This window comes from Bos javanicus, chromosome 9, assembly GCF_032452875.1.
Source record: "Bos javanicus breed banteng chromosome 9, ARS-OSU_banteng_1.0, whole genome shotgun sequence".
In the NCBI taxonomy this organism is placed as follows: Eukaryota; Metazoa; Chordata; class Mammalia; order Artiodactyla; family Bovidae; genus Bos; species Bos javanicus.
In genome coordinates, this window is record NC_083876.1 from 83,652,065 (window position 1) to 83,671,333 (window position 19,269).

Below are 19,269 nucleotides of genomic sequence, written 5' to 3' on the forward strand. Positions count from 1 at the left end.
TGCTTCTTCAACAAATAGATAGGAAGCAAAAAGGAAGAGGGGACATCCATAGATTAAAAAAGACATAAGACTCACTGACAAAGTATGATACATAAATATTATTTCTATGGTGATTTGAGAATCAAAAGTAAAATAAAAATATAGAGATGAGACTTCCCTGGTGATCCAGTGGTTAAGATTTCATCTTCCAATGCAGGGAATGTGGGTTCAATTCCTGATCCAGGAGCCAAAGCCAAGAGCCAAGATCCCATATGCCCCTTGGCCAAAAAATCCCAAGCCATAACAGAAACAATATTGTAACAAATTCAATAAAGACTTCAAAAATATAGAGACAATCAGGAAATTTCCTGATCCAAGGAACCTAGGGATTAAACCTGAGTCTCCTGCATCTCCCATATTGGCAGGAGGATTCTTTACCAATGAGCCACCTGGAAAACCTAATATCAAATATTAAAAATCACTATTAATGTACTTTAATGGTGGTTTAGTCACTATGTTGTGTCCGACTCTTGCAATCCCATGGACCGTAGCCTGCCATGCTCCTCTGCCCATGGGATTCTCCAGGCAAGAATACTGGGGTGTGTTGCCATTTCCTTCTCCAATTAATGTACTTTGGGAAATATTTTTCCTTTTATTATAAAATTGTGTATCTGTATGGCAGGCGTATATACTAAATTCTTTATGGATGGAATGACGCTGTTTTAGATTTGCTTTAAAATAAATAGCAAGTATAGATGAAACAAAATTCACATACATATTGACTATTATTAAAGCTGGCTAATAGGAAGATGGGTTTCATTTTAGCATTTTTCCATGTTCATATATTTAAAACATTTTTCTTAATAAAGAGTCAATTTTAAAGATGTCTGGAAAACAAACTGAATTAGAAAGAATAACAGGGATTCTCATATAGCACTGTAAAATTTGCAAGCATTTTGCAGAGCAATTTGGCAGTATATAAGAAAGAATACTGTGCATTTGCAAAAATCCATCAACTCTACTTCTCAATCCACACCAGAGAAAAGCTTTCTCATATGTGTGCAAGGAGATATAACCAAGAATGTTTACTACAATATTGCTTAAAATAGCAGGATATAGGAAGCAACCTAAATGGCCATCAGTAGGAGAATTGATTATATTCTTGATAATGAAGTATTTATTCAATTTACTTTAAGTTAATGAACTAGAGCTATGTATATTAACATAATACTATGCAAAAAAGTGCAGATTGCTGAATGGAAATATTGTGTGATGCTATGAATGTGAAATCTAATAACATGCTAAATCATATCACAATGGTAATAATATTTATTAATGCATAACTATACATGTTGAAAAGGTATTAGTATATGCTAAGTATGATATATACCAAATTTTCTCTTGAAAAGAAGAGGATTGGTGTTAAGAATAATACAGAGTGCTTCAAATTTAAACCTGATGTTTTCAAAAGAAAAGGAAGCCTAATAAGGCAGAATGTTAATATTTGACAAACCTATGATGGTAATTGAGTTGAATTTTATTAGCTCATTTTCTATAGTCTCTTATTAACTTAGAAATCTTTACAATTAAATATTCTAAAATAGAACAATATTTTATACTACATTATTGTGTTTATAGGAAAAACCCTTACCATACTAAGTTAGATGTGCAGGTATTATAAGGAAGAGTAAAACAACAACCAGTTACAATAGGGTCTATATATGCAGTCAGCTCTATTTTCCACTCTGATGCATGAATGCTGAGAAACACATATTTAAATTCAGATAATAGAAAAATGCATTTGACTCTGGAAAGCAGTCAGAGGTACAAATTATCCCATTTATAACAAAAAAGATAGATATCTTCTACAAAAATGGTCTTGAGTGGTTGCTGTCAATCTTTATGATTACTTTGGACAGCTGCCACATTATTTCCATGGTGACCATCTGGAATTGTATAGACCATTTTATCTCTGCTAAACGACTCACCTCCAAACCTGTCATAGACATGCAGATTCAGACACAGACAGCTAGCTTGGCTCTGTACCTAGCTTTTACCCACTCCAGATACATCCATTCAATATTGCTCATGTTTTTTTGGGGGAAACAATTCTAGAGAGAAAACTATTTTGTACTAGAAGTTATTAAAATTCCTGAATAAGGCAAGTGGTTAAAATTTATGAGTAAAACAAAGTGAAGTTTGAGATACTCTGAATTAGTCTAACTTAAATACACACTGAGACTTAAAATATCCATCTTTTGTCTGTATTTTGTTCCTGCAGTATTCTGGGCTTCCCAGGTGGTACTAGTGGTAAAGAATTTACCTACTCATGTAGGAGACATAAATGATGCAGGTTTGATCACTGGGTCAGAAAGATCCCTTGGAGGAGGGGATGGCAACCCACTCCAGCATTTTTGCCTGGAGAATTACATGGACATTTCTAGTAATGTCTTAAGCAGGGATGGCATTTTGCTATTGGAAGCATTTTCACATGTACTGTATCAACAATCCTTCTTTATGGATGAAAAACTGAGTCTGAAAGAGGCAAATACACAGTTGGAGAGTATCTGGTCTCCTGAATCCTTGGCCTGAAATCTTATTGCTATATTATAATGAATAAGACTTGTCTGTAACAACTTCTTAAGCTGACATAAAAAATAGTTCTTAGCATAGAAACCAATGTATGGGTGACTTGCTGTAAAGAAAATAACACATGAAAGCAAAGCATATGGGACTAAGTACACTCAAAGAGTGATGTTGTTGCTGTTGTTCAGTCCCTAAGTTGTATCTGACTCTTTGCAACCCTATGGACTGTAGCATACCAGGCTTCCCTGTCCTTCACTAGCTCCCTGAGTTTGATCAGATTCATGTTCATTGAGTTGATGATGCCATCCAACCATCTCATCCTCTGTCATCCCCTTCTTCTCCTGCCCACAATCCCTCCCAGCATCAGGGTCTTTCCCAATGAGTCAGCTCTTCACATCAGATGGCCAAAGTACTGGAGCTCCAACTTCAGGATCAGTCCTTTCAGTGAGTACTCAGGGTTGATTTCCTTTAGGACTGACTGATTTGATCTCCTTGAAGTCCAAGGGACTGTCAAGAATCTTCACCAGAAAGATTATGTGGACAATGGTAACAGATGGGAGAAACTATGTGCACAACTAGAAGGGATTTTGAAGAAAGAAAGAGAAGAGGGGAGGAAAGGAAGGGAAGGAAGAAAAGAAGCATGGGGGGAGAAAGAAAAGAAAAAAAAATTCACTTCCAGAAGAAACTGAAGATGAATCTTTCTAACTAAACTTCTGGGGTTTCATTAAATCCATAATTTCTGCCAAAAGATTCAGCACAGATTTGGGACTTATATTTGACAAGCCCCCATATGCTGCATTTTCCCTCCAAGCTTTTACTCTGGCTTGCGGACTCTGGGCTTGGTTGAATATGTGGTTCTACAGTTGCTAAAAATACCCTGAAGTCCAGCTCCTTCACTCAGATTTTATTCAGTTGATAAAATGGCCACATTGGAATCAGACTTTTCAATTTTTGACTTGTAACCTTTGATAATCCACTTCTTACATAACAGCAACATCTGTATACATGGATCATTTACATTTCACTTCAACACAAAGTCAAAGTCAGAAACTAAAGAAATGACACCATGAAGGAGAAGCTTTCATTTTTTTCAGGTATGTCAATCAATAGTAAAGATGGCTTAGGTACTGTTTGGAATTACTGCAAAGAGTTTAGCTGTCAATATGGTTGAAGCCCCCAAAGGAACCACGGAGCTATCTATAGCTGCAAGGGTAGTTTCAAGTCAACTACAGGGGGGAGCTTCCTGCCTCAGTTCCCAGGAGACACCACTGCTGATCTGTTCAGGCATGCCATACTGTGTGCACCTGTGCTAATGTCAGCAGGGCAAGCCTCTAAGCTGCCAGGATGTTTCCCCATGCTTTTTATCATCATCCATGCATCTCAGCAGACAGGACCAGCTACATCATTTGCATAGCCTAGTGCAAAATAAAGACCTGGAGCCCCTGGTTGAAAACGTAGAAGGAAAAATGTTAACGGTACTAAAATACAAAGCCTTTTCTTTTCAGCCAGCTTCCCCTCCAGCCAGTTACTGGGTAGATGCCATGCAGAAACCAAACCTGGGCAACTCCTCTTTTCCAGTGCCTCATGCCCCAGCTCATGGTGGACTGGGGACCCCCAAGGATATTGCAACACCACCTCAGAGACCGGCAAGGTACCTGCATGGAGGAGGGGTACGAGGCTTATCCCTTCCCTGTTACTTGCCAGATGCACAGAGGATGTGCCAGAACAGGGAGGAGATGGCTGCGGCCATTGCTCCCTTGTGATGCTGTGGGGTAACAAGACCTTGTTGCCAAGTCCTGATCTGATCTTCCCACATCCATGCCGGCGGTTGCCTGGCACGGGAGGAGGGTGGCAGTGATCCTTGGGCAGGGGTGGGTAGTGGAAGGCTGGATGGGTTTTGGTCACCAAGCCAGAGTAGAAGAATGTGGGGTGGGGAGGGAAGCAAGAAGCTGAAAACCTGTCCAGGGAGCCGGGACTACGTGTGAGGTGAAGCCCCTCCGTACGCGCTCTGTTTCCTCATGCAACATCACTTATAAAACACAAATTAAGTGATAAAATTATTTGTGAATTTCAAAAAGATGAACTGAGAACACTAAACCCTGAGTTCAGAGCCCTTCTGATGAGAGACCCACCAGTGTCTATATTGGTCACAGGCCAGGAAATCAGCTCTGCCAGGGTCCTGTCTTCCTATACTATTGGGCCAGGCCACATATGGACATTATCTAAAGAAGAATTAACTGGAGGCTTCAAGGGGATCAGGCAATTTAGCAAGGCAAGGCCAAATGCTTTGAGTGTTTTTTCTGCCTTCATGAGAAATGAAATTGTTTTTTAATACTTTACAGATGAAATGCCCTTTTCTGCCAATAACTTTGTTTATATATTCAAACATCATATTGTTGTTTCTGGGCATCTACCACTAATGTTTTCTTGACCTTTGTGACTGCAGGTGGGCAAATTAAGTGTCATATTGCTTTGATTTATTCAATAGCAAACATGATCTCTTTGTCTAATTTTCTTGAGTAAATGGACTAGTGTGGTGCAAATGAAATTATACCAGTATTTCAAGTTCTTACCTCTGGATGAGAATTTCAGATCTTCCTGGATAGATCGTGTACTCTCAAATGGCTTACTGAATTGTCTAAACTTGATGGAAATGTACATATTGATCAGTCTTATTTTTCTCCTTCACCTTCAACTGTGCTATGAAAAATCTTTTTTCTCACCTTCTACATTCAGATTAGAGTCCTTGCTTACAGGTATTAAAGAGACATTCCACAGTGCTCTTGTTTCAGATCTCAAAACTCACATCTCTCCTTCCCAGAACAATTTCAGGCCTCAGCCTGAAATCTTTTTCTGCCTCTTCTTTCCCTCTTCTGAACTTCCCCTCTTCTGCCTGCTTTGATAGGAAAGAGAGATAGGAAGGTTGGCAAATGCCTTTGATTTGCCTGGAGCTGTCGTGGTCCTCTTCTGATTAACACTGGATAATTGTCACCAGGATCTTGGGGTAGATTGGCCCAAGGATGATTGGCAGAGAACATTTATGAGAAAGCCTTATAGTGGATTTCATGACTGCAGTCTTATCCACACCACTCACTGCACCTGCTGATGGTTCTGCTTTAGCATCTTCTTCCCAAATTCTTTTCTGTGATTGGCTGCCCTCTTAATATGGAATGAGACTAAGATGGCTTTGTCCCACCAACTTCTAAAGAGGGAAGCTCATGTTTCCTTAACTTGTGGGAAATCCAGGTAGCCTCACTCCAACAAATGCTGAAAAGGCCACCTGTGCATGGCCAGCACATCAGCCTTGACACGTCTAGTCAAGGATCTTCTCCACTTACCAGACCCACACACTGTGCTATATAAAGAGACATCCAACCAGGGACTGAGATGAATTTCTTCCCTGGAGGGAGGCTCATCCAGTCTCTTGCCACTTCCCTTCTTTCCACCTCTGGATATGTTCCATCTTGTGAGGGCCAAGAGGTACCTATGACTTTATGTGAAGTGACAGCACTCCTTTTATGATAACATAATATGGAGTCAAATTAGCACTACAGTTAAAAGTCACAGTGTAAGATGTAAATCTGTAAGCATTCTTTAAGATGGGTGGTGGGTTGGAAGATTCAGATGGAATCCACTGCCTCTAAGAATAAAGGAGGGTATCAAGATTGGAGGGAAAAGAGCCAATTTGGGAGAGACATACACACGGCAAAAAAAAAAAGAAAAAAAGCATCTGCCGCTTGAAAAGAGATGGTCCCACCAGGTAAAGGAAAGAATGCACTCCGCTGATGTGACTTTCAGAATTGGTCCCGGCAGTAAGACACAGCTGGACAGGACAAGGAAAATGCAGGATTTGGAGGTGGAGTGACCCAGAGAAAGGCTCGGGAGGCAGGTTCGGCCCTGCCCCCGCCCAGGCACCGCCTGAGCGGTGTGATTGCCATCTCTATGTACATGTGTAACCACTCACTCACTGGGTATCTTTTTCTTTTCAATCCTCAGGAAGAGGCAGCCAGAATTCTCGCCCACCAGCCAGTGTCCGTCGGCACATGTGCAGCTTTGAAAACCCCCACACTGCAGTGAATGTGTAAGAGAAGCTGCATGGAAAATAGAGTGGTTTGCCCCTTGCTTTCTCTCTCCTGGGTTTTTCTACTTTCTGACATGGAAACAGAAGTGGTGCATGCCATCAAGGACGAGGAGCCATTACGTGCCATGGTTTGCACGACTGCCTTAATTTGATTGTCCATCGTTCTTAAAAGGACACTGTCAAGTTGTTAGTCTTTCTGCTTTTTTTCTTATGTTTTCATGCAAGATGCAACACTTTTTCCCATTCTAGAGGTTCACTTTTGTTTGTGACTCCCACTCACAAGCTTGAAAGTGAATTTTCCCCCTTTACAAATTTGTCAGCTTCTCCTGGGCAAACAGAGCTCTTTTCTTTTCTTTGCTTTTTCTTTCTTTCTTTTTTTTTTTTTTTGCTGCTGCTGCACAAATGTTTGATATGATCCTGTCTGCATTTAAGTAAAGCCATAATTTGGATGGAAGAAATCCATGATGTCAGTTGGAGCCAGGGGGTGGGCACCAAGATACATCTCTGCTAGGTGCCTCCTATCCCCCGGGGAGCACAAAACAAAAGTTTTGTGAGTCCCCCCAAAAACTGAGTTTTGCAAAAGGAAAGGAATTATTTCCCCAGAATTCGGAGTGCTTTTATCAGATTCTATCCATCTGATAAAAACGGTGCATGTTTGGTCCAATTTTTGACCTTTAGATCTTGACAGTGTCTCTTTAAGTCAACAAAAGAACGTAAACCATGTTCAATTCATTGTGCACGGAGTCTGTGGTCATTCTCAGCTGTTCCTTTACAGCCCTTCAAACTCCTGGGAGAGTCAAAGGTACACATTCCTGCAGCAGAAGGGAGCTCCCTGATGAGGTGTCTGTGGCTCAAATAGCTCTTCAGATGAGAAGAGCCCAGTTTGTTCAAATGTTTGCTACTAAGCCTGGCCATGGAGCCCAGTGAACGGGGTCCTAGCGGCTCTTCTCTTCACTCAGTGGAGTGCATTGGGAAATCATGTTCTGACGTCCCCTGGAAAGGCCCCAGTAGAACGAGTGTGGTTTCAATCAAATCACACTGACCCCTAGAGGGAAATAGGTGCGGTTGGGAGGACTCTGCATATGGAGATCAGAGCCTCTCTCATCTTCCAGGATGCATTCTCTCTAATTCTCCCAAGTCCAAAAGCACTGAGTGTTTCTTGCATCAAGGGTTGAGTCTGATCAAGGACACAGTAAGGACATCCTGATGATGATGACAGCTGCTGGCTGCCTGTCAAAAGGAATTGATGGGTCTAGGAGACGTGCTTGTCCTGTCATGACAGCAGGGCCAGAGAGAGAGGAGAGGCACCTAACATTTCATGACTTTAAGGTGAGTGCCTAAAAACAACAAAGGTGGAAAGTGGTCCATCCGTGGTAGGTGACAAAAAATAGTGCAGCAGTCAGCAAAGCAAACAGGTTGATGATAAAGAAGTTTTGAAATAAGACTATTCAAGCTTCCTGGAGACAATAAAGGATCAGGAAGAAACTAGTAGCTTCCAAGCTGTGCACCATAGCGTAAGACTGGCTATTTTTAGCCTTAGTTGGTCCCCCAACACCCTCCCCCAAATATATATATATATATGTTCTTTTTGAGACCTTCGATTTCCACAGCTCTTGTGAACAAGTCAGGCAAAAGGACTAGTGATAGAAATAAAGCTGCCTACTGGATCTTTAAGGTCTGCCTGGATCTCCCCTGCCTGTGAGGAATAGGCCCTGCAGAGCAATGCAGCTGCCCTGTATTTCCAGGGCAAATGTGAGGACTCCAGGTACGGCTGAAGAGCATCAAGGGACTTGCTATTAAAGTGATAAATCTGGAAGCATGGAACATAGAATAAACTATAATGCTTCATCTGAACTTTCTTCAAAAGGAACATAATCTAGGCTCATCTATACTTTCTGGAAGAATGTAACTACAGCTGGTTTACCTCCGCTAAAACAACACTGCTATACCAATACGTTGTCATAAATAAACGGCACCAGAATTTCTTTCCTCACCCAGCAGTCATGATTACGTTCGGCCACAGGCCATTTAAAATATACTTAGAAAAAAATCTAAGGACTTAGCTGGCAGTCCAGTAGGTAAGACTTTGCCTTCCAGTGCCGGGGGCTGTGGGTTCCATCCCTGGTCCAGGAGCTAAGATCTTATGTGTCTTGCAGCCAAAAAATCCAAAACAAAACATAAGCAATATTGTAACAAATTTAATAAAGACTTTAAAAATGGTCCACATTAAAAAAAGTCTTAAATAAAGAAAAAGTTCAGAAGCCATCAGAATTCTACTCTTCAGTTGGAAATATATTTGTCAGTTTTCTTGAGACAGTAGACCCTAAACCTGGACAAAGTTTATGGGCTCCTCCATACTCTGTTGACCTTCATGAGCTAATTTCATTTGTAGATGTCTTTTTCTTTATTAATTCATTGGAGAAGGCACAATGCTTAATAAAAGCAAGCTTATTTTATTTATCTTGTCTTTTATCCCAAATCATATAACTTTAGGATATTCAACGTGATTGATCTGAAGATTCTCAAAGGAGGATTGTACACTTAGACTTTGTAACATTGTAAATTACAGCAAGTCAAATGATTTTCTGACCAGCTTAGGATGAAGTTAGAATCAGCAAGGAGAGGGATAAAATTCACAATGTTACTTAAGGCTTCATCTCAACAGCAACTTCCATGTTCTCATAATATTAAAAAGCATTTGTCTTCACCAACACATTCAGAAATTCTCTACCTTATAAGCAGTGCTGATTCAATAAGATGAGAAATTTTGAATGTTCAGAGAAGCTTCCAGAGAATCTATACTGAATAGGCAGATTTAGGGGAGGAAGCTTTCAAGAAGGGAAGCTGGAGTTAGTGGGAGTTCTTTGTTTTGAAGACTAGCTTGGGGTTGCCTTAGAAAACAGGAGTCTGACTCAAATGGTTTCAAACAGTTTCCAATGCCTGAGATGCTACAAGGATCACTATTCAAGCTGCACTCTGGTACCAGCTTGCTGAAGAACACGGAGGTGAGATACCTGGACAGGGCAGCTCTGGCCTCCCATCCAGGCAGGTCTCCCTTAGGGCAACACCAGCCTTTCCTTGGAAGGCCACATGTCCCAGCCACAGCTGCTGGGTCACAGCAGAGCTGTCCGCAAGCCTGTGGCTGTGGTTTGTTTTCTTAGTGAGCCATTCTCTCCACTCTATGACCCAGTGGCATTTCCTGCTTCCATTTTCATTTTCAAAGAAAACGAATGTTACCCTGCCCAGGTTCCCAGGACTGAGACTTCCCCCCTCAAGGGAAGACCTCACCTTGCCTGGGCTCCTTGGAAGCCATCCTTCTGTCTGCTGTGTGGCTATTAAGCCCAGTGGCAGAGACTTGAGTTGGACATAAGGGAGACAGGTGTTGAGCAAGCTTCCTCCTCAGGCAGCTTGTGCAGGATGCTTTCCTCCGGATCTCAAACACCCACCCACTGGTATTCCCGTTTTAGGCCTCTCTGGAGCAGAGAGCAGCGTACTCTGCAGATGTAACTAGTACTTACAGAAACAAATAAAACAGACAGGATCACTCTGAATGCCAAAGATATACTAATCTGTTTACACCACCCACTTCCAACTCTTCTCTAAAGTGCTGTAAATAGAGGGTCTTCTGTTTGGGGGGCGGGGGGAGGAATTGTGATACTTATCTAATGAAAGAAAAACCAAACCAAAGCAAAATCCTGAGCTGGTTGGAGCTGGAATTGCAGCCCTCCGCCCTCTTAGCTCTGCCTGTGGGGTGGAAATCTCATCCTCCCTGTCTCTAGTCCCTCCCAGGCCTAACAGCAATTTCCTCCAATTACTTCAGTATCAGTAAATATATTTAGCCACTCAAGGTATCTTCTGACAAGGTGCTTTCTGACAATTTTGTGGTGTTTCTAAATCAGATTGCTTTTCCTAAGATTAAGGAACCAAGTAACATTAAATAATAGAAGAAAGAAGCCGGCAGCTTTAAAAGACAAGGTATTAAAGCTACCTTGGATTAAATAAAAGTATTATTTCATAGTAATATTGCATCTTTATAATGTATTTATTGCTTTTTACTGCCCCATATTTTATACATTTTTCTCTTCTTAATATCACAGCAATGAGTTCCTAACCTTTTCAAATAGGATAATCACTTTTCATACCAAAACAGTTATCAAATACTCACCTGAACCTGTGATAGTAATTGTACCTTTATTAGCCTGAACACAAAACACACCAAAAACAGCTTCTCAGAACTTAGTTACACTTGTATCTAGAAGTACAATTTATCAATAACAGCATTTTGCATTTAAAAATAGCAGCACATAATCTACAAGGACATAATATTGATTTAGCCTAAAAACAATGCTTTAATGCACATGTAGATTCATGGACCATTCAAGCTGTCTGCTGACCATAGGTTGAAGATAACTAATGCAGAAGGACCAAAGTTTATACCCTGTGCTGTAGTTTCTATGAAATGATGCTTTCCCTCCAATATCTCTGGTTTTTAGGAAGCAATTTATTTTGTCCTTGAAAAAAAAAAAAAAAGGTTAATCTAATTTTCTTAATCTGGTAAAGTCCCTAGGGCATTAGGACTGTTTTCTAATTAAACAGTACTTTACAGAAAATCTAGAGCAAGACTCTGAGGGGAAGGAAAGCTGCTAACTTTGACTGCTGGGGTGGAAATCTCCCCTCACAAGAATAAATATTGTATTGGATGAAACAGAACTGAACTGTGATCATCTCTGTCTGCAAGATGATTAATAATACCTTTCAAAGGATTTAAACAGAGGCTGATAGAGGACTCCTGTACAAGGAGAAAGACAAGGCAAGTCAGTGAGCAAGGGGGTGAACTCAGTCCCAGGAATACAATGTTGCCCTTTTTGTTAGCATATATGGAAACTGGACAATGTTTTGTTTATCTAAGCCTACTGATTGAATTAGGTCAGACTAGCTCTGGAGGGAATTGGTTTTTAAAACACACACACATACACATACACATATACAAATAAATGAAGACGTGAGCAGCCTTTTAGTTTAGTGATTTTCTTAATGAGCATGGAGAGGCAAGCATTTGGAGAAGGAAAAAATGTTTCCCTTGCCATTGAAAGGGCTGAAAATCATTGCCATTGGAAAGTATATTAAAGCATATTTAAGCAAAGCAAGAGGCGACTAGGCAGTTTTATACTTTCTGGAAGAGGCATATTAAATGCATAAAGAGAGAAACAGTGTAAGTAGAGTGGGAGATGGAGGAAATTAGGAAAGAGGAAAGTGGGAGGTGAGCTTGCCCAGAATTTCAAATTCAGAGGAGGAACTGTGGATTCTGGTCTTGGCTTTGGCTGGTTGGTTGGCTGTTCCTGGCAGGAACGCCACCAGCTTATTATTTAGTTTGCTCACCTCGGGAGAGAGTTAGCTATTCTAACAAGATTGTATAGAACCTAATAAGTCGGTAATCTCACATTCATAAGCAGTTAGAATCCTTAGAGAATACATTAAGCATACACTTGCATGAAATATTAATTTTTATATCATATTTTTGAGATGAGATTTTTTTATCTGACAATTAAAAATATAGCATAGATTATCAGCTATATGGAGAAACTACCTTCTTCCCAATAAGAAAATTTAGCTAATTATATCTATTTTAGAACTTTTATATGCAGAATTTTCTAGAATTGATATCAGACTTTCTACACAAATCTGTACTTATTTGATTCACTTGACTTTTCAGGATTATAAAATTTGAAATGTCAAAACATTACCATCATCATATATGTGGCACTCACACATAATTTTTAAAGTATTCATTCTTGTATTTTCAAAATGATTAAGTAAACCATTATGTTAACCATTGATCATTTCCTGTTTTCCAAACAAAAGACTATGATATGAAAAGTCTATTTCGCATCTCCACCTAAGAAAATATATGCATTTTCCGTCTTTCTTTTAATGTCAAAAAATGTGTCATCATTGTGCCACTTCCTCTGTTGTTTTCATGGATAAAAGAAAAAGCAAAATCTTGAAAAAAAATTATTTCCTGATTTAAGTATTAACACTGTTGTTATTAATAGTACCTTATGGTAAGGTACCACCATCTGCTAAAAATTATACAGAAACTAAACTAAGAGTCCAAAAGTAAGACCAGAGTTATTAGAACAGACAGAATTGAATGTGCATATATGCACACAGTGCATCTAATTTTTTTCTTTTTCAGAGATGTATTCTATTTGGTTGGCTTTATGAGGATCCCCGGAGAAGGCAATGGCACCCCACTCCAGTACTCTTGCCTGGAAAATCCCATGGATGGAGGAGCCTAGTGGGCTGCAGTCCATGGGGTCGCTAAGAGTTGGACATGACTGAGCGACTTCTTTCACTTTTCACTTTCATGCATTGGAGAAGGAAATGGCAACCCACTCCAGTATTCTTGCCTGGAGAATCCCAGGGACGGGGAGCCTGGTGGGCTGCCGTCTATGGGGTCGCACAGAGTCGGACACAACTGAAGCGACTTAGCATAGCATAGCATAGCATAGCATGAGGATCCCATGAAGGGTGTAGGACCCCTGGTGCGCTAAGCCTTTTTTTCCTCAATGATCAATGAAGAAAAGGCCCTGGAGAGGTCTTGATCTCAGTAACTTCTGCTTTGTCTGAATCTTAATCTTATCCTTTTGCATCAATTATGCAAGTACACTAAAACAGGATATGGATATTCATATTTTTCTGGGCTTGCCAGTTCCAGCTCTTTCAAACACACCTACTTAAGTGTTGCCAGTGTGAAAATCCCAAGCTACCTGCTATGAGTGAACTGTGATCCACCATATGCCTCAGGAATAATGCTTTGAAATAAAAGGAAACTCAAAAGTTGGGAAACTCTTAAGTGGAGCATGGGTCTGGGTTTTTCTGTCATTTCCTTTTTTTCCCTTTTGTACAGGTGCCATGTGCATGACCATGCTGCATCTAGTACCACAGGAAATATCTGCATATCAGAATGGGCATCTGAGAGGATGTGTTTTACAACCTCACAGGACGATGAAAGTAGTTTTATACGTGGGTCTTAATTTGTTCCAGGGACCAAGAAGAAAGGGAGACAATAGTTATGGTCATTATGCTCTGTTGTCTATGTGTGACTAAGATTTGATTTTTAATTTGTCAATCTTGGGATCTTTCAAAAGCTTGCACTGAGCAACAAATTTTTCATCGCCTTTGAGCGTGTGTGTGTGTGTGTGTGTGTAATAGCTGTGAAATCAGACTTAAATGAAAATAGCTGGTTCTACAACAAGCTGGCTCTTCTCCGCTACAATTTTTCTCAGGGTCAAAAAATGTCCTGCCTTGTGTTGGGGTGGATGGAATCCCTGGCCACAGCTTCAGAGGCAACCTGCGATCGCTGCAGCTTTTGGAGTCTGATGGGTAAAAGGGAGAGGGTGGGAGTGTGTGCGACAGGCAGATATACAGTGGGAGGGAGTCAAATTGCTTTGAGCTAGGCTTGCAAATGTTCTTTGTGTATGTTATCCTGCATGCGTGAGATGCCCGCAAATAAACCCATCTCTGTTCTATTCATAGTTCTAATGGCAAGTCTGTGTCGTGGTCTGAACCAGGTGGAAGACAGGTGCCCAAAGGTCAGCACATGTGGCACCGGCTCTCGGTGCACGTGAAGGCCAACGAGACGGCCTGCAACCAAACAGCCGTCATCAAACCCCTCACTAAAAGTTACCAAGGCTCCGGAAAGAGCCTGACCTTTTCTGATACCAGCACCAAGACCCTTTACAACGTGGAAGAGGAGGACGCCCAGCCGGTGGGCTTTAGCCCTCCCAGCAGTCCTTCCAGGGCGGCGCCCCGCCGCGTGCCGACCGCGGCCAGCACCCCGCCTCTGCCGCCCCATCTGACGGCCGAGGAGACCCCCCTCTTCCTGGCCGAGCCGGCCATCCCCAAGGGCTTGCCCCCGCCCCTCCAGCAGCCGCCGCTGCCGCAGAAATCCTTCCTGGACCAGCTGCAGGGAGTGGTCAACAATTTCAGCGCCGGGATCCCGGATTTCAGCTCGGTGCTCGCCGTCCCCGGGGCCGCGGGGAACGGGGGGCGGTCCCTGTTCCCGCCCCCGGCGCCCCCGCAGCACCTGCCGTTGCTGCAGCTGCCGCTGAGCCCCTTTGCGGAGGAGCCCGCCTCGCCGCCCGGCGAAGACGACGACGAGGACGACAGCGAGAGGTTCAAGCTGCTGCAGGAGTACCTGTCCGAGCGGGAAGGGAACACCGAGGAGGACGAGCTGGAGGAGGAAGAGGAGGAGGGGGACCTGCCGGCGCCCAGCAAGCCCACCCCGGAGGCCTCGCCCGCCCTGACGCCCCCGTCCCCCTTCCGCGACTCGGTGGCCTCGGGCAGCTCGGTGCCCAGCTCCCCCGTGTCCGAGTCGGTGCTCTGCACCCCTCCCAATGTGACCTACGCCTCGGTCATCCTGAGGGACTATAAGCAGAGCTCGTCCACCCTGTAGGGAGGAGGTGTCCGTGGGGGAAAAGGCCAGAGGTGGTCGGTCAGGGGAGCCTGAGCACCTCCCCCGGAGAGACGTGCGGGAAGCTGGGCGGGGAGCCAAGGCTGGAGGTGGAGGGAGCAAGGATGCGACAGCTGCTGCCGCCTTAGCAAGGCCAGCGCCAGAAGTGCTGGAATCCGCAAGCCAGAAGGGATCCAGGCGAGGATTCCGAGTCTTGAATTCTTCAAAACTCTTCTCTGGGAAGAAAGGGAATTCCGACAAAGCACAATCCCATATAGTATGTAACTTTTATCGCAAAAAATAAATAAATAAATAAATAAAACCAACCCACATAATCTCTTTGGACCATTGCGCATAGATGTACATGCCCACCAACTTGGCCCGTTTGGAAGGGGACAGCGGGGAGGACCGCTCAGTTAATCATTAGCTCGTCATCCTAGTGTTTCCAACGAGCTTGGTGGAGCCAGGTGGAGCAGGTGGGTGAAGGAGGGGAACCACCCAGAGAACAGTGATGGACAGCAGCTCGTTTCTCAAGCCCTTCTCCCTACTGCGCCCACAGAACCCTGGTATCCGTGACCCTCGGGGGGAACTGGCCCCAAAAGGGGTCCGTCTTCACCGACCACACGCCCATCCAGTGCCAGCCTTGCTGTCACACTTGGAGAAAGGTGCGTGGACACCTTGCTGCTCTGTGATTTTCCTCTATTTAGGAGAACAGGAATAGGAGCAAAATCATCAACCAAAAGCGCTTCATCAGTAGTGCTAAGGGAGGGCAGAAGGAGAAACAGGCCCCTGCAGAGGCTTGGGGCTTTGAACAAAATCAGCAAAATCACCTTCCCGCATCTGATGCTCGCTTATTGGTGATTTCATAAAAAAAAAAAAAAAAAAGGCCAGATGAGATTGTTTTGAGAGTAGCAGAAGACATTTGCGGATTTACCTGTGTGCCAAGGGGGCTCTCCTTTGCCCTTACGTTGAAGAGAACAAACCACATGGCAAAATCGTTACCTTCCATTTACTGTAGCAAATAATACTTACCAGTTGAACTTTCTAAGATGCAGTATGTATTTGGTGCCATTGTTTCTCCTATGTACTACAGAAACAAATCTATCTTTGAACTTAATGGTGTACTCATAGCAGCTATTATTGGTTTCAATGACAAATAATTCTTTCCAAGTGTCACCGAAGTCCTTGTAACTAGCAAGTGAATGTGTTCCCATGTCCTTGTATATCCGTGATAACAAAAACTGTGCAATGTAATGTCAATCTAACTGCAACTAGAAGACTGTCTCTCTGATATAGTATAGATATTTTTATGTTCCAGTAATGTTTTATATACCATTATCATCAATATCTACAGGAGCTCTTTGAAGGTTGGAGTGCTCTGGTCAAATGTTTTTCATATGCTGCTCAGATGGTCCTTCTTCTTTTAAGAGGGAACTTATTTTTCAGATATTTTATGATGTGGAAATATGTTATTAATGAAGTGGTTTGAAGATTTGTTATACTAAAAGTTCACAAAAACTGTGGGTAACAGGAAAAAGGTAGATTTTATATAATTGCACACATCATTATTAAAACATAAGATTGAAATAGTATTTACATTATTTCTGTTTCCTTTATGATTTTTTTTTTAATTTTACACTGCTACTTGAGCTATATGTGCTTAAAGCATACACTAACCACTGTCTTGTCATAATTTTTCAATTTATTTATTCCTCACTTTTTTATTTCTTTTCATTTTTATTTCCATGTTCTTTCATTCATATATTTTCACTGCCCTAGCTTTTCTATTTCTTTTTGTTATTTGTGGTGTGTAATATCCATGTCTGTGTAATCCAGCTGTTTCATTTTTACTCCTCCCTTTCCCTCCAATAAAAGAGATTTTTCTTGCTGTTTTGATTCTTGTATTATTTGGGAATGAATCTTATCCCCTTAAATATCTTTGTTTATGCCTTATGTTCAGTCGTTTAATGTGCTTCCTTCATGTTAAAGCTACTGATTTCTCAGCCAAAAATGATCTTAGACTCTTTAAATACCCACTGCATCATTTGTTCAGAATTTAACATCCACTCCAATGTTTGAGGCTCATATTTCTTATGTCTTCCCATATCCTACTGCCAAGTGTAGTCAGTTTTATATCAAGAAAAGACTGCCTTTTCTTTAAAAAAAAATTATTTTGTTACACCTTTGATAGAAAGACTCATGACTGAAATGTGATTTCAGTTCCATTTTCACTGTCATGAGGCAGAATGAGGGAAATGGATGGTTCTAGTGCTTGATATATGATCTGCTAATTGGCAAACTAGCAAGGGAAAGTATACAGTCTAATATTAGTGAAACATGTTTTTTATCCTAATGCCATTGACGTCTGTTCTTAATATCAGAACTTGTGCATTCAGAAACTTTTAAAGTAAGAATAGATCAGAAAAACGTCTACTATTCAAATACTATGTCAGTTTGTCCTGAGGTTTTAGTCTCAGATGTTTGGTGAAAACATTCAACACCAGTCACATTATTACTCTGAATGCCTACAATTACCATGATTAAAAGTTTTCCTGAGTACAATAGATTATTAGCTCTTAAATCATAATTGTTCAAAATTGGAAATGTACACATACATACCCTATACAAAAAGGGCAGAAACTTTCCACCTTAATGTATGTGCTTATACAAGTTGTTTAGCTTCTGGTGAAAGTGTTTTCCTTCGGCTCGTTACTGCCTTTTGTCAAATAATCTTGATAATGCTGTATAATAAATATTTTCTATTTATTAAACGAGTATGTTCCCTCTCTCTAGTTTGTAAGCATGACAATGACAGAAATTGACTGGTATAAAAAACAATTTCAATGGTTTGATTTTGCTCAGAACACGTCTTTTAGGTGAAAGCTGGAGATCACCACACAAAATCTACAGACCAGGTAGGTGACAAAGTAGAGCATAATTTGATTATGAGGAAGGATGTATCAGTTTAAAGTGAACTCCAGAATTTAAATTTTAAGTAGTGTGGCAGACATTGTCATCTAAGCTTTTTTGATAGAATGTGTGAGGTTGACAAACTCCTGCATCGCCAGCAAAGCTTTAGAGACAGAGGCATCCGAAAGCCCCATCATTGCTTCATTCATGCCCCCCACAGCCTTTTTCCCCTTGGCTCACACTCTAGGGGCACCTGGTTTCTTACCTCCTGCTCATCCCAACTTCTATTCCCCTGCGTTTCAATAGAGACTTCACTGGTCCTCAAAACAATGGAGCCTCTTTTATTCACATCTCTGAATGAGACACCTGCAAAGTAAGGCATCTACCAAGTGTCATTTGAAGGGAAAACTTGGTGATACCAGGGCCACATCCATGAGATCGTGGTGCATTTAGATGGAAAGAGCAGCCTCGATCCAGAAAGGCTGATGTTGAAGAAACTACCAGAATCCGGAGCTGAGACACCAGGGTTATCTGCATTGTGCCCAGAAAATAGAATGAAAAGTTATGAAATGGGGGCTTGGTGTCTGATGAGGAAAACCCATAGGAGAGAGAAGGAGAAGCAAAGAATGGGGAAGAAAAGGAGAAAATGATAACATTTCAGATATTTAGTCCAAAGAAGCAGCCATATATCATCATGAGTCATTAAGGCCTCTGCTTAGCTTCCCTGGTGGCTCAGACGGTAAAGCGTCTGCCTGCAATGCGGGAGACCTGGGTTCGATCCCTGGTTCAGGAAGATTCCTGGAGAAGGAAATGGCAACCCACTCCAGTATTCTTGCCTGGAGATCCCATGGACGGAGGAGCCTGGTAGGCTACAGTCCACAGGGTCGCAAAGAGTCCGACACAACTGAGCGAGTATTTTGCTTTGCTTTGGAGAGTCCAGAAGCTTCATCACAACGGAGATATTTGGAGATGGTGAAATTGGAATTCAGATACTACAAACGTATGAGGGACTACCCCAACAATTTCTATCCTGAGAAGCCACCAAAGAGAAGAGAAGCAACGTATTTTTAAACCTATTCTGGGCCAGAAATGTTTCAGTGTCCCCCCTCCTCCCACTTCCACCCCTCCAGATCTTAGTTCTCTGACTAGTGATGGAACCCCCAGGCCCTGCAGTGGAAGCATGGAGTCTCAACCTCTGGAAGGCCAGAGAAGTCCCTGCAGCTCCTTTGCATTCATTCTCAGTTAATCTTCCCAGTAC

At 41.9% G+C, this 19,269-nt stretch overlaps 1 protein-coding gene across 2 annotated transcripts in view; it reads left to right on the forward strand.

Moving 5' to 3' along the window:
- GRM1 (glutamate metabotropic receptor 1) overlaps positions 1-17,889 on the forward strand; it is a 419,739-nt gene extending 401,850 nt beyond the window's left edge. Inside the window, exons 9-10 of one of the 2 annotated variants that reach the window (XM_061428237.1) lie at positions 6,562-6,646; positions 14,186-14,260. In XM_061428237.1, the coding sequence (XP_061284221.1) occupies positions 6,562-6,622 (61 nt within the window). In that variant the 3' untranslated portion in view covers positions 6,623-6,646; positions 14,186-14,260. Of the gene's footprint in view, positions 1-6,561; positions 6,647-14,185 lie in introns of both variants that reach the window. The other variant, XM_061428236.1, reaches the window with a different exon arrangement.
- The last annotated feature ends 1,380 nt before the right edge of the window (positions 17,890-19,269 follow it).